The sequence below is a fragment of the Aphidius gifuensis genome, linkage group LG6 (assembly GCF_014905175.1).
Source record: "Aphidius gifuensis isolate YNYX2018 linkage group LG6, ASM1490517v1, whole genome shotgun sequence".
NCBI lineage: Eukaryota > Metazoa > Arthropoda > Insecta > Hymenoptera > Braconidae > Aphidius > Aphidius gifuensis.
This window is the reverse complement of record NC_057793.1, coordinates 4,791,736-4,808,160: the sequence shown is the minus strand read 5'-3', so window position 1 is coordinate 4,808,160 and position 16,425 is coordinate 4,791,736. Positions and strand designations below refer to the sequence as shown.

Below are 16,425 nucleotides of genomic sequence, written 5' to 3'. Positions count from 1 at the left end.
TTTCTCGTTTTCACATTGAACCAACGAGCTTGACCCCCCTCGGTGTGTCGAGTGATACAAAAGAAAACTAAGCACAACCATATATAAATAAAGCAACAAGACGCCATCGTTACTTTGCTTTTTTTTAAACCCTTTTCTCTTTTATTTTTTATCTACTACTGTTTGTTACACTCAACTGTCGTATCCACCAAACAAATACAATTAAAAAAAATAAAATTGATGAGAGTCTTCTTGCCAATATAAAAATATAAGACAATCACCAAGTTATTATTTTCATGTTATTTATATATTCATTTTTTAAATTTTATTCTCATTAAAAAAAATAAAACAAATGTTTTTTTTTTTTTTCTTGAATTTATTTTTACTTATTCCTACGCTTGTACTGAATTTCTATACTCCAGGGTATTGTGGTCGGTTCTCGGACCATGAAAAAAAGTACGAAGAAAAAATAAAAATAAATAAAACTATTCAAATAAAATAAATTCTTCAGTATTCGTTCATTCATTCATTTTTTTTTCTTTTTTTTTAAAAAGTCACAGCAAAGCATAAGTAAATTTTTTTTAAAAAACTCTATACACCAGATTTTTTTGCAATTGCTGTTCTCAGTTCAACACCATTATTATTGTATTTTTTTTTTTTTAAATTTTATATTATTATTTTTTTATATACTGTTATTGTTTGCGCTTGACTTGACTTGTCCGCAAGCATCGTATTGTTGGTGCTCGTGACACAGTGATCTGTCGCTGTTGCGCTTGTTAAGAAAAACTGGACAATGGAGTGTAGTTGGGCAAACAAAATGCAAGGCAAGACAAAAAAATAAAAAAGAAAACGAAATGTAAAAAAAAATACTGTATGAAAAAAATAAACGTTTAAACCAAGTTCACCGGGAATACTTCATGTGTGTGTATGTGTATTTGTATATGCAAGCTGAAAAACTGACTGGGGTAAAAAATAAAAAAAAAATAAAATCTTTGAAGAAATTCACGGAGGGTAGATGAAAATGGTAGCGAGTGTAAATTGTATGGGTCTGTTTACGCCGTATATACCAGAAAGATGCATAAAAAAAATAATAAAAGATAAAGAAAAATAAAAAAAATAAATAAGAATGAATAAAAAAAAAAAAATTATATGTAAAATACGAAAGAAAGGAAAAACGTGAAAGCCCAGAATAAAACGTAGCTTTCCCCATTTCATTGTGGTTAGTCATGAATTGCGTTGAGTAATTATTCAGTCTTTGTCGAATTTTTTTCTGTTGCGAGCACCACGTTTCAGTTTACAAATGATACAGTTCCTATATAAAAGTGCTAAAAATTACGACGAGTTTATCTATATATAAATATGTATAGCTTGTTTTTTTTTTTGTTTAATAAAAAATTCTTTTCTACTTGTTTATAACCAAATGTAAAAGATGCCAGTTTTATTGTTGTTCAAATAATGTGATACTCGTCATGGTACAACACTTTATGTAATATTTGTGCTACTTTTATGTTTAACAAGTAGAGAAGAAATTTTATTTTTCATTAAAAACAAAAAAAAAAAAAAAAATTTAACCTAGATTTAACGTTTAAATTATTAATTCAAGATTTTAAAAAATTATTTAAAAATTTAATAGGTATATAAAATACATGAAATATCTTTAATAAATTTAACTTTATTTATATTTTAAATTTTATTATTTTATACAACCAACAATTTTATTAATCAGTAAATTATACTATTTTGTTAATGGTTCAAATTAATCCTTTTGTATAAAAGTTGTACTTAGTTATATTACAAAAGCGTCAACATGTGTAAGTTGAGAATGTACCAGGTCGAATATTTCAGAATTTACGTAATTAAAGGGATACGATCCAATAGAGGTGATTTAAAAATCCCAAAGAAGTGAAAAAAGAAGGAAAACAGAGATGTTAAATTATAATTCAAAAAAAAAAAAAAAAAACCCCAGTGCCGTATTAAAAAGAAAAAAAATAAATAAATAAAATACGTTTACAAAATATTACGTCATTGGCAAATTGCCAAGTGTCTCTAGTTATATTAATTATTATAATTGTTATTAAGGATCGGTCAGTTAGATTAGAGTGATAGTGAGACCAAGAAAAGGTGTTGAGACAAATTATAAATGAACAAAATATAAATTACAAATAAAAAGATTGATCCAATGCAAGGGGCAATAACAGGTTAATTTTGTGGTGCTATCACGGCCCTCGATCGTCATCGTGAATTACTCTGGCAATATATGTATAGACGTTGTGTCAAAGAGAAATTCTCGTGGTATATTATACAGACACATGTCATGCATATATACAGCTGTTTGTAAATGTATTTTCTAGTTGCTCCAGTGTCGATTGGACTTTGGCGCATTGGCAACATATACCCGTGGCTACCAGGAAAACCACATTATCACGATTCGCGTTTATATGTACACCCGATTGAACACTATTATAGTGAACTACGGCATTCCAACTGAGTTGGTACGTTGCTTTGAACTCGTTCAAATACAAACTAAAAGGAATTACTACATTTTAAAAGATATTTAATTGGTATATATTTTTTTATTTTTTTATTATTTATATATAACTTTTAACAGTAAATATTTATTCAAAATACTTTTTTTTTTGATAGTCAATCAATTGTTAATTTTATATTTTATTTATAATTTTTTATGTTAGATACATATGTAGGTTCAATTATAAGAATTTTACTCATCATTATTTCATAGAGAAATACAAGTTTGACAGATATGTCTGAGTTAATCGATAGATGAATAAAAATATAATGATTCAAATACATCAAACTATTTTGCAAAAGAAAGTCGTGTATACATGGGTATATTATATAAATTGAACAAGGTAAAACGAGAAGTTTTTTCTTTGATGGATGACGGAAAAGGTATATCTCGACATTTTTCATATACATATTTTGTTGACGTATATATACAACACGCCATATTTTGATAAAACACGTGTATCATCCAATCTCTCTTTTTTTTATTTTCGTTTTTTTTTTTTTTTCTCTTTTTCAAGTCATGATAGAGACAACAATTTACCACATGTCATTTTCCCTGTAACACTGAAGCTACTGATTGCATCATTATTCTTTCAGAGGCCTTTTAATTTGATTTTTGACAGATATTCTATACTTGTCATTTGTCATATTGAGATGTGTAACTCTCAGTAAATTTGTCGATACTTTTTTGTGGGTAAAAAAAATTAAAATAAAAAAATAACATGTAAAAATGAAAAGTATCAAAAATATTGGGAATAGTTATAGTTAAAAAAAAAGAATATAAAAATTGGCATTACAGTTGAGAGTCGTTTTCAGACTGTCGTTAGATTTCTACATGGAAATCATTGGTTTTACGATAGTCTGATAGAGAATTTCTGTACTGTTCCCAACGGACACTCATACAATATACACTCGGGGGAATTTTCTGACCATTGATCGTAAAAGTCAATCGTTCCATCGTTGAAATAATACAGCATTTTTTTTTTATATATATATCCTAAAAAAATAATCAAATAAACTTGTCATCAATCTGAGATATTTTATATATAATATGACCTTTATGAAATTATGAAAATATTTTACGTAATCTTGTATTTAATTTGGAAATGTTGAAAAACAAAAGACATCTTAATGTCAAATATGTCATGTTAAATAATTTTTTCATTTTATTGTTAGATAAATAATTTTAATACAAAAAATATTATATAATGAAAAACAAAGAAATTTTTTATTAAAAAAATAATTAAAAATAATGAATACTTTATTTATGTAGTTAATTTTTTTCCGACATGAAAAAATGAAAATATATTTATTTATTATATTATTTATTTATCAAATTTTGTTTTTCTTTATAATTTTTTTAAACAATTTTATAAAACTACTATTGAAATAAATATTACTACAATCAATAGTAGCTACTTTTAAATAAGACATAATTAAGTCCGACACATAATTAAAAAATAAAAAAAAAATTATCTACTACTGTAATTTTTTGACTACTATCAATATTATGTTTTCTACTATCAATCCGAAAAAACTTGTATAACAATTAAAATATCTCCGACAAAAAAATATGAGTTTAAAATTATTTTGAGAATTTTATTTTTTTTTTTATTATTTTTTTAACTAATTTATGAAATAGTACTATTCGATTCGATTCGAAGACTATATTCGCACACCCCTAATTTTTATATTGTAATGTCGGTTATAATATGAAAGAAAAATATAATTAAAGTTTAAAACGAATGACCTCATTTTCAATTATGCTTTAAAATTTAAATTTACAAAAATAACTTGAGGTGTTTAAAATGTATTTTACATTATCCATACACAGTAAAAAATAAATAATTTATATTTATTTCTTTCTCCAATATATAATTTTAAAATACTGGTTAATATAAAATATCGTCATTTTCTATATTACGTTTATTTCCGTCTCGGAAATGACATTAATAAACATCGACTATCTTAATTCAGTTTTTCAATTATTTTACCATTCACATGAATATTCATGATGAAATTTGATGTATTAATATATCCATTATTTATCTTTTTTATTCAATATACTAATTCAGTTAAAATTATGAAATATTATAATATTTCTTTGACGATTTCTCGATAGTAAAAATTCATCACAGAATCATGACATTTTCTGTGCATTGTAATATTGAATTAATAGGTCGAGTTTTAATATTCTGTTGATAAATGTCAGTACATGGATAAAAGAAGGGATAAATGTCGTACGAATGCCCTACAAAATTATAAAACATAATATTTTAAAATTGCATAAAACAAAAAATTTATATTCAATGATTGTTAATTTTTTTGTATATTTTTTTTAAAATAATGTCTACATATGACAAAGAGATATTTTTTTATTCGTCGAATGAAACTTACCGAATAAATGATGCATGTGTTTTTTTTTATATTTCAATCAAATTAAAAATTCTTTTGTCTTTGTGAGAGTACATTTTACTATTTATAGTTGAAATAATTGAATATGGAATTGTTGATATCAAAGTTATAAATTATATGAGGGTTTTCAAATAGTACGTATCATGTTTCAGGGATTAAGAGAAAACTTACCAAAGAGCAAACAGTAAACTATATTACATGCACTCTATTAAATATCAATATTGATATTTATTGTAATATTATTATTAAAACATGAATTGAATTATAAAACAGTGTACAATTTAATTAACTTATTGAAAAAACAAGAGCAAAAAACAATTGGATAATTTTCATTGTAAAAATATATAAATAAAATATAAAAATAATTTTTTTTTCATCAATTTTGCTGACTGTCAAACGACATAAGTATAAAGAACTATTATATATATTTTTCATAGCAGCAGTTTCGTAAAAAAAATATATATACATAAAAAAATAAACAAAAAAAAAGAAAAAAAATAAAGAAAGTATTCTCCCAACGAGATCAGAACTCTTACATTCGACATCAAGTCAATAAAGTTTTACGAGATCCGAGTAAATGAAGTGTCCACAGCTACCATAAATTGTAATCGATAAAAATGTCGAACAAATAAAATAACCCAGATGTTGTTAAATTGAAGATGCATGAAATTTTTTTGTATATTAACGTGACAAATTTTATTATTTAAAATAAGAATAATAATAGTATACGATAATAAAGTCATAAAATTTAATATGAGTCTATGTATGTATACAATTGATTTTAACATGATGAGTCAATACGCTATGACAATCTAAACATTATATCTTTATAAATAATTTGTTATTTGTTTTTGCTTATCACTGAGTAATTTATTGACATACTAAAAAAATTGAATAGACATTTGTTTTTTCAATGACCCCCTTTACACCTTTAATGACTTTTTTTAACGTGAATTATTTATAATTTAATGATAGATTGTTATGTCAATTAAATATACCGTATACTTATAAATACCTAAAATGAACAAAAACACGCAATCTTAACCAAGATCTGGTTATTCGTATAATGTCGTTAATGACCATAAGACGAAAAAATTAAAATTTATAATTTTTTTTTATTTTCATAAACGTATTATAAATACATTTGGTTATATTTATCAACTGGTTAACTGGTTTTGCAATGAGCTTTGCATACATAACGACAATAATGCTAAAGTAGAGAATACCAGGTTTAAACTCATTATCATTATTACAATTACAATAAACACTGTCATCTACATTACCGAATTTGCCTCTTAATTTTATCTCATAATGAGGTCTTACATTACGAAACCAATGCACACATAAAATTAAATTAAATAAAATTAGCTAATTAAATTAAAACAAATTAATTAAATTTATTTTTAATATTTTTATAGCTGTAAATTTAAAAGTTTTAACTAATGCTATGTTTGCTTTTGGTAATGTACAACTTGGATTTCAATAACATCCGTAAAATCCCTTGGAACTGTTGAAAATAGAGGCGTAGCTTAACTCTACTATATCATGAAATCAAGTACATATATAACTACATTGATGTGTAGACATACAACTGCCCTAAGGGCAATGTAGTATCGTGTATTACAATTTTGCATAAATCTTAATGAGCCGGAAACACTGATCCTTCAAAATGTCAATCTATATGAGAACTCAATAGGTACAAACTATTATATGTTAGATGTACATGCGTATATACATAATCATGTATGGCAGGGGGGACTTACAAGTAGCATTTACAATGACGAATACTCTATGAGATCATGTAGATTGATAATGTACGCATTAGTTTGACCATTCACTAGATCACTTATTGAGAATATTATCAGTATATTGGCTATACCGTGTGGACGGAAATAGATATTAAATTTGATATCCCGGATCAATATAAATTGACATTTTGCGTCCTTTTAAATTCATCCCCTATATCAGGATATGACTCATATTAATATCATATACTATCGATAATGAAAAACAAAAAATTACATTTATTTCCAAATCACATTTTGGCTACTCTTAAATGTATCAGCAATTTTTCAACAATTTTTTTTATTTTTTTATTTAAAAAAATTGTTTTCGTTTTTTTTTTTAGATAAAAAAAATATAAAAGCACCATGTGCTCTTATATATTTTTTTTTTTTTGAATTTTTATAGTCCTCGATTGAAAAAAGCTCTTGAGCAGACCAGTTGGACGTCTCCGCCTTCATCTTCCTCGTGTCATAATACGAGAGAGAAAAGGGGCCAAGCGTGCGCGCCAAATGGAATTGGAACGGTTGACTTCCGTTTTTTTTTTTTTCACGTAAATATCTATATGAACTAGAATGAAAGCCAATGCACACACGACTTTGGTATAGGTATATATCTATCTATAATAAAATACGGTGAGAATACAAGTCAGACTACCACCCTTTTTATTTTATTTTCTTTTTTTATTCACTGACATCGACTTCACAGCATGAATTTCCTGACTCAGCTGACTCAAATGCATATATATATATTATATAAATGTTTCTCAATATCATTTCAAAGAAACTTTTTACTTTTAGAAATGTATATATTTAACTATTTGAATTTATTAATTACAAGCTTGGTAATACAATTTTTTTTAATTGCAAAATTTAATTGACAAAAGCAGACATCTTGGGTTAATCGAGGTTGAGGATTACAATCATTTTGAAATTTCATTTTAGACAAGATGCAAGTTATATTTGCAGCGAAACCGAGTTTAAGCAATTATCCTTATCGCGTTTATTAATATCGAACTAACTCAGTTCCTCTTTTACAAACTCTCTTGCTTCCTGTCTCGTTTTATTATTTAATTTTTTTTTTTTTTTTTTCTATGTAGAAGAATTTTATTTAGATCTGAGTTTGTCTCATTTCATATATAATAATTTAAATAAGAGTTGCAACTGCGGTCGGCATGATGCCACTGAAATTTCTCACTATGTCGCGTTGATAGTCATCCTAGAAATGAATTACCTGTCTATCTTTGCAACAGGACAAGTCCGTCCTTTGCTCAACGCCATTCAAACTAACCACAGTTGCAATAATTAACATTGCACACAGATTGCACACTTCGTTCTAGTTTACTATGACACACACCAGTATCATATATTTCTCTATTTTCTTTTTTTTTTTTTACCACATAAAAAGTCATATACCCACTCATATTCTATGTATTTAAATTTTCTAGGTTTTTGAGCTTAATTAGTCACAAACAAATATTTATAAATATATAAACTTTAATTATTAAAAATAAAAAAATAAAGTGAAACAAAAACAAATAAAATAATAAATAATAATAATCTACTTTTTTAATGCTTATTATACACTGTTTATGTTAATACTTTTTTTTAGTTTGAATTTTTTATTTCTCTACAAAGCTTGAATGATGTTGAAAAATTATAAAGATAATACTTTATAAGCTCAAATAATAGAAAATTTTTTAAAATTTTTTATTCATGGAAAAATATTTAATTAGTATAAAAAATAATTTTTAAATATATTTTATTTTTTTTATTTTTTTATGGGTTAATTAAGAGTTGTAAAAACATTTGAATGTAATTAGGAAAATGGTTTTATATATATATATATTGCTTGCGGCAGTATTTCTGGCAATTCGTTGAGACAATGCACAGTCGCCCAGTTGAGTTTGTTATCTTTAAAGGCCATTTAGCTATCCTGGATTGCAAAACTTGTAAATATATCCAAGCCTCGGGGAAAGAAAATCAAGTCTCACTTATATATAGATATATTTTATATGAAAATTACTATTCTCCTTGTCTAACAATTTTTTAATTTGTAAAACTTAAAAGTAAAAAATTTTTAATAACATGGATTATTACACATTGTAAATTCAAATTGAAGAAATAAAAAGAAAAAAAAACAAATTTTAAATAACTAACTGTTAAATAATTTTCATTTTATAAAATTTTACATTTATTTGATTGCACGATAAAATATCTTCTTTGAATCAATTTACAACGCAAATTAAATGGAAACTAAAAAATAAATAAAAAAAAAATTGAGGGTTTTAAAAAAAAAAAAAAAAAATCTTTGATAGTGAAAAACGAGATATTAGCAAAAAGTTTGTAGGACGTAATATAGAGACATTGAGTGAAATAATATATACATATAGCTGTATATATTTTAAATGAGATTAATCTAAGTTCAACTTTTACTGTAAAATGCGGTGTTTCACAACTCTCAATGAGAAAATTGTATGAGTGTATATTTTACTGTATATGTGTTTGTTCGTTCAATTTTCAGACAACTCCTTCAATTAGGTTTATTGCAAAGAAACAAAAAAAAATTAGACAAACAAAAAAATATTATATATTATATATCAGTACGTATGTGTTTATTGTATATAATTGTGTGAATATACGTATATATATATATAGCAAAGCGAAACATGCCCATCTTTTATTTATTTTATTTTTTTTACATCGTCCCATTCGCTTCCGCAGGAAGTAATTTCGGGAGTTTAATGGAATTATATTATTTCCCGACGACTTTTGCCGGTAATGTTTAAAAAACTCGTCGGGTAGCCCAAGTTTCATAGCATTTTAATTTCAATTTATTATTATTATCAAATTATTATTACTATTTTATTATATAGTATTATTATTTTATTTCTATTTTTTTTTTTCAACTAAATTTAAGTAAATTTTCTTTTATTTTATTTTTTAAAACATAAATTTCTAAGGGTGTCGAAATTTTTTTTATCCTCTAACCTGATCTGTGGTAATTGAAATAAAGTGGTTGTATATGTATATATGGTATGCTGTGGTTTGGTGTAGATGCGCAAGACTATTATGTATATTACAAGAAAACGAGGGTGAATTAAAAGTAAAGAATAAGAATAAAAATAAATAAAAAAAAAAAAGTGAGGGAATATAAAAAGAAAAAAAAAAAAAAAAAAAAAATGTACTTGCCAAAGACGGAAAATATACGAGATAAAAGTGGTGTGGTAATGCAGTAGTAGAAAAGAGAAACGAGATGGAAGCCGCTTAACAAAGTGCTGAACTCACACCCCATGGGATTTTATTCTTACCTAATCGGCTACCCTGAATTATATATATGTACGTAACAGCTAGACTGAGACCCATTTCAAATAATTCCCCTAAAATTTTTGTCATACTAAATGACTTTTATTTTGATGAGTATTATGATTTTTGCTGCATCATCATGTCATAAATTTATGACTAATAAACGCCCACACATTAAGATTTTTTCATTTATATTTTTATTTATTTTTATTATTAAATTATTACTTGCCTTATATGGTCCAAGATTTTCTACAATACATGTAAATATAGCCTCACGTCCAACGGAAATAGTCAAATTGTTAAGAGGTTTTCCAAATCTAGGTAGATCTGCAACAAAGAATTGAAAAAAAAAAACATGTTATTATTATTGAAAAGCACCGTTACAGTTTATTTTGTAAACAACATTGTATCCATGTTACTATATATTTCAAAAATAGCAATAGAAATTCCATGTACTTAAAATTTTTGTTTGTGTAGTTAACACACTCACATTTGTGCTAAATTTTCTTTTAAAAATTTAGTACATACTTAGCTACATAATCCAGTAGCCTAAAAAGTTGTATAAATAGTATGTGTGTAATACAAAAAAAAGAATTATTTAAAAAAATAAATAAATAAAATAAAAATACAAGCTTTAACTGTGAGGTAAAGTTAAAGTATAAACAGGTCAAGCTAGGATTAAGTAAACTCTTCATCTTACCAATGAGCATGCGCACACTCACTATTTTTTTTTTATCGTTATTATTTTTTTAAAATTTTTTCCAACAATAGGTTGAAGGAGAAAAACTTCCTAGCACTGTATTACGTCGTTTTATTTTTCTATTTTTATTATTATTATTTTTAATTAATTTCTTTTTCGGAATTGAAAGAAATAAAAAAAAAAAAAAAAAGAGTTGCAAGTCGTTGCCAAGCGATAAGAAAATTGTTTGCTGACTATAAGCAAGGATTTTCTACTCTTTTCATGAAATGGACACAAATGAATTTTTTACTTTAGCTAAAGTCATTCAGAATTTTTAGTGGTCCACGTGGATGAAGGGATTTTTCATGCAAGTTCTTAAAAAAATCAGTTGAAAATTCGAAGCACGATTATACCATTTCATGTATTACTACAATGTACATCGAAATGCTTTGCCAAATGTGATCAAAATGGTTATGTACACGATAATATACAAATAAACATATGAATACAGAAAAAAAAAAATTTATTATTCAATAAATTTTGGCTTGGAAAAATACAATAATTTTTTTTCCAGTAGTATAAGTCTATATTACGTCCGACATATTATATACAACATTATTATATGAACATTTAAATGGACATTGATGATAAATTCTTCTTTTTTTTTTCTTTTTTAAATAGATTATTAAAACTTTTCTTTGGAAGACAACATTATGTCTGTGATTTATGAATCATGAAACATTAGTTTTATATTTTAAAAATGTTAATATTACATTTTTCGTTATATTTTTATTGTGTGATTTGTATTTATGTTTGACAAATTTGATTACAGTATGGAAAAAGTATAAAGTTACAAAATTCAAAGGTAGTTAGTTGTCTATTAGTCAAAAGTCCCAAAGGAGGCATAAAGACCATACGACACATCGTGCATGAGAAATTGTAAATTCAAGAGCCACCCATTGTAGCAACCTTGTCCCTTGTGTCATGGCTTTTTCAGTAGCGTTTCAATTGTGTATGATGATATCATACAAGCACACTGTAATCCCAGTGATGACCTACACCACGAGAGAAAATTCTATGATTCCCTATACAACGAATTACTGGTGGACGAGCTCACCGAACCAAACACATTAAAAACCCAGAGACGATTAAAAAAATACATTAAATTTAAATGATTTTTAAGAGGTTAAAAAAAATAATAATAAAAAAAAAATAAGATTATGATATTAAAATTTAAGTATTTTTATTTTTTATAAAATAAATTTTTTATTATAATTTTGATGAGCTACTTAATGATTGTTAAGAAAAATTATTTTGACGTTTTACACTGATAATTCTCATGAACCAATGGATAATATAAAGTATCATACTTTGAAGTCGATAGATTAAAAAAAATTTATGGATTCTAAAATCGAGTTTGTGAAGTAAATTTCTGGTAAGCTTTAGCGAACTTCAACTATAAAGTATCAAGAAAGAAAAAAAAAAAAAAAAGTCTTGATACACTTTTCTTCTCTTTCCATATACATACTCCATCGACTGGCGAACCCAATCTCTGAGAGCTACCTTTCACGTATCCTCCAGGCATACAGTACTCTATTACTGTGAATTTTTCTGGTGCTTTGAAACGACATTGATGTCTTATTTTTTTATTTTTATATTTTTTTTCTTTTAAAGACTCGTTTTCCAAGCGACTTAGCTTCTTTAACCGATCGACCAAATGATTTAATCTCTTTTCTCAAAACGTTTCCATTACAACTTAATACAAGTTATACATTTATAAACTTTTTTAAAATCTTGTTTTTCATGGACATATTTATCAATAAATTTAAATGTATATAGACAGTGTGCATTGAATAGAAGGTATACAAGAATATATACACAATGTAAAAAAATTTACAGGCTGAACACGTCTGAAAGTCTTGCATTGTGATGGTAGATTTAAAAAAAAAAAAAAAAAACTATAACTATCCTATTTGTAATCAGCAAATTTCGATATCGATTTTTTTTTTTCAAGTTATGGTATATCTTGGATAACCTGATCTTCTTGATATTTTGTAGAGCACGATTCACGCCTTTGTTTTTACATTGCTTCGAAAAAAAAAAATACTACTGTACAGTGTTTGAGAACAATTCAATTTTCCACTCAATACCAAGCGCAACAGTTTGAATTTTTCAAGACATTTTTATATATACAGATGTATAATAAACTCATGAAAAATGTATCTTTATTATTTTTTTTAATAATAATAATATTTATGATGTATAAAAAATAATTTTAAATTTATTATGTGATGAGAAAATAAAATATATATAGAAAAAAAAATAGTATGAAAAGTTTGCTTAATGGTGAAATGATACAATGGATATAGAAAATGTATAGTAAGAAAAGAAAAACACTGAAGAGAGAGTGATCAATCCTTCTCGTAACCTCGAGCACGAAATGTCTTCATTGCTTCATGGTTTGGTTAACACACCTGGGTACTACGTCCGCATACTTTGACGACATGTAACTATCTATCAAACCACACCTCCCATGTTTCCAATTAATGACTCTATGACATCTTGGTATTATTTTTATTTATTGTTAATTGTAATATATAAAATTATATATTAACCTGAATTTTTTACTATCAAAAACCGATTATAATTTCAACAATTGTTCAACTTTATTTTTCCAATTACACAATAATACATGATTCAATGGATATCAGTTTTCCATTTTTCATCCAACTTTTCTTATTCCTATAAAATATTTTTTCATTCAATTCTTTTTTTTTTCTTTTTCCTTTTTATTCCCCCTTCATTTCAATGTTCATTGTTCTCATATCGTTCTACTATTATTTTTTTTTTTTATACTCGCTTCCAATTTTCCCCATTGGCGATATGACAGAACATTCTCGATAACGAGACTGAGGACACTCGCAAATACGTTTCACTTGTCCAATTAGCGCTCTGGACTTGTAATTAGTTTCTTGAAAACGATGAGAATAAATGAAGTCGTCGGCATTTTTAAATTTTTATTATTTTATCATTTTATTTTCATATAGCTTTTAAAGAAAAAATAAAAAATTAATTTCAATTTAGAATATCTCTCTTTGAGACAAAAAAAATAAAAATATCTTTGGATTAATGTCAAAAACAGAATTTCACGGATCATTTAATGATTATGTAATTAATTTTTCATAATTATTACGTTTTCATATCAGTAAAAATCTCAAAGTCCTTTAAATTCAATGTTTTTTATTTTGAAAAATTTAAAATTTAAAAACAGCATTTAAATATTATTACAATAAACAAGTATGCTCTTTAAAAAGAAATAATTTTTGACTTTATTTCTTTTATTTTATTTAAAATTCCAACAATAATTTTTTATTTTTTTTTTTAACTTAAAAAATATTATGATGTCGATTATGTAAATTTGAACGAGGATCAATGACAAAGGTAAAGGGACAAGCCTGGATAATTCCCGTATGAAAATAAAGACAAATAAAAAAATAAGAAAAATCAAACAAAAAAAGTAAATAAATAAAAATAGATTTGAAATAAAAAAAAAAGGTGTGACACAAGCACGAAGGTTGAACAGTCACGAAATCTCATTCGTTGTACGGTGTCTACGTGCTGACCCACGAAATTGGTGACATACTGTAGGGAAACATCAGAGAGGAAAAGGGTCCCGTGCGACAGATCGGGGTTGTGGATATACCGGACGTGAAAATTGATGAGTAACCACTGAGGTGATGACAACTAACTCCATGTTCGTGAATCACGACTAAACTGATTTATTAGTAATGTGTATCTATTCTAATTTAAAAAAAAAAAAAAAGGGTTTGCCAATATATACCATTGATGGGTTTGGCAATTTTTTAAACAATTAAAAATTATTCTTTTTTTGTTATTATGTTTTTCTATCATATTATTATTTTATTAAATATACTTTATAGCTAATAAATTATTAAATATCGTAAATATTATGATTTTTTGACTCGACACAAAAATACATAAACAGTACGATTACTATGACATTTAAATTAATAAATAAAATTAACCGAGACAAATACCAAAACATAATTGATAATTTAAAATAATTATTGTCCCAATGGAAAACTTTATGATGAATAAATTTAGTAGTAAATACCCAACATCATCATTATATAGTCTGTATAATCAAATCGATCAGATTACAAAGGATATCTCAATAAATGCATGACTAAAATGTACAAACAATGAATCAATGTTTATGTACAATGTTTATACAATATTCAATGTGTACATATGTTTAACTAAAATCCTCATACGGATTTACAGAGTAATTAATATAACATGTAATTAATTTAATATAGTACATTATAATAAATTAATAACACTGAAAATTTATGAAAAAAAAAAATACAAACAATTATTAATATTTATCATAACAATTTATCATTAATTAAGCATCAATACATGTTTTTGTATTTTTTTTTTTTTTCACAATTAGTGTCACGAACATTTTAAAATTAATGATGCTCCCAAGATCTTTTGACGATGAATAAATGTGCGTGATTGTGTATCATTGCAATTTTGCTGATATAAATAAATATATTAATCAGTCAACACTCGTGGTTAAAGTGATTAAGAACTGATAGCAAATATATGATAATTATTTGAATGAGGAGTATATGGTATCGTACCAGTGAAGCACTTTGACGATATGAAGTATAAATAGCATATTTGAATCAATGATACAGTCATGATGATGATGATATAAATAACAACTCATAACCATAGTTGTTGAGTCAAATTTGCAAGTGATCATTGATCAATAAGTCTTGAAGCAAATAAGTGACACAACCAGCATGTATCTGCTTTTCTTAAGCAGTGTACATTTATTGGAGAATTTAATGAAAATAAAAAAAAAAAACAACTTGGATAGTATAGATGATGAATGTAGTGATGCTTTGATGTATCCAACTCTCTTGCTTTTAATCGTATTTTCAAACGATCTTAATGCAGAAGGAGACCTATCAAATTACGTACTAAAAGCTGACTCTAAAGCCAAGTACAAATCATGATATTGATCTATCTTCTACCCTTGTAATCTCAATTGGACCATTGAACACAATAACTTGAAATTGTTATTGTGGATTTGATGAATCAATCAAGTATTTTGAATTTCCAATTACAAATTTAATTATGTATAGAATTTAATGCACAGTCAATTGACGCTTTTATTAATCATATGTATATATAATATTTAAATTATTTTATTACAACAATTGCACAACAAAAGTGAAATCATGACACGAAGGATTGTAACGAAATTGTCACTTCGTTTGGCATTGTTCTTGAACATGGATGAACGAAATAGTTGCACAATATCATATACCTGGGGCTTTTTACTATACAAAGCTCTATGTTGACTTTCTGGGCATACATAAATGTGTATACTGCATGTATATAAATATGCAGCCAGAGTTTGTCTCGCTAATAACGTCAGACTGAGAGAAGAGCGCGCGCGCACAAACACGTTTTAATGGTGCTCATACACTGAGTAATAAATCTGCACCCTTGGTACACTTGGATAAGCCCTTATCATGGTAAAGAGCAAAACCACCACTATAGCTATATTTTGTAAGTTAAATAATATATTCATACAGTTGTTGTGTGTATACACCTATATCAGTCTAAATACTATTCAAGATATTATTTATTTATTTATTTTTTTATTTATTTTTATTTTATTCAGCTTCAATGTTTAGG

General features: G+C 25.9%; 1 protein-coding gene across 2 annotated transcripts in view; it reads right to left on the bottom strand.

Annotated features, from left to right (window-relative positions):
• Positions 1–16,425, bottom strand: part of LOC122858996 (lachesin-like) — a 41,354-nt gene that overhangs the window by 11,800 nt on the left and 13,129 nt on the right. For both annotated transcript variants that reach the window (XM_044162302.1, XM_044162303.1), the window contains exon 2: positions 10,237–10,334. In XM_044162302.1, coding sequence (XP_044018237.1) covers positions 10,237–10,334 — 98 coding nt within the window. The remainder of the gene's footprint in view (positions 1–10,236; positions 10,335–16,425) is intronic.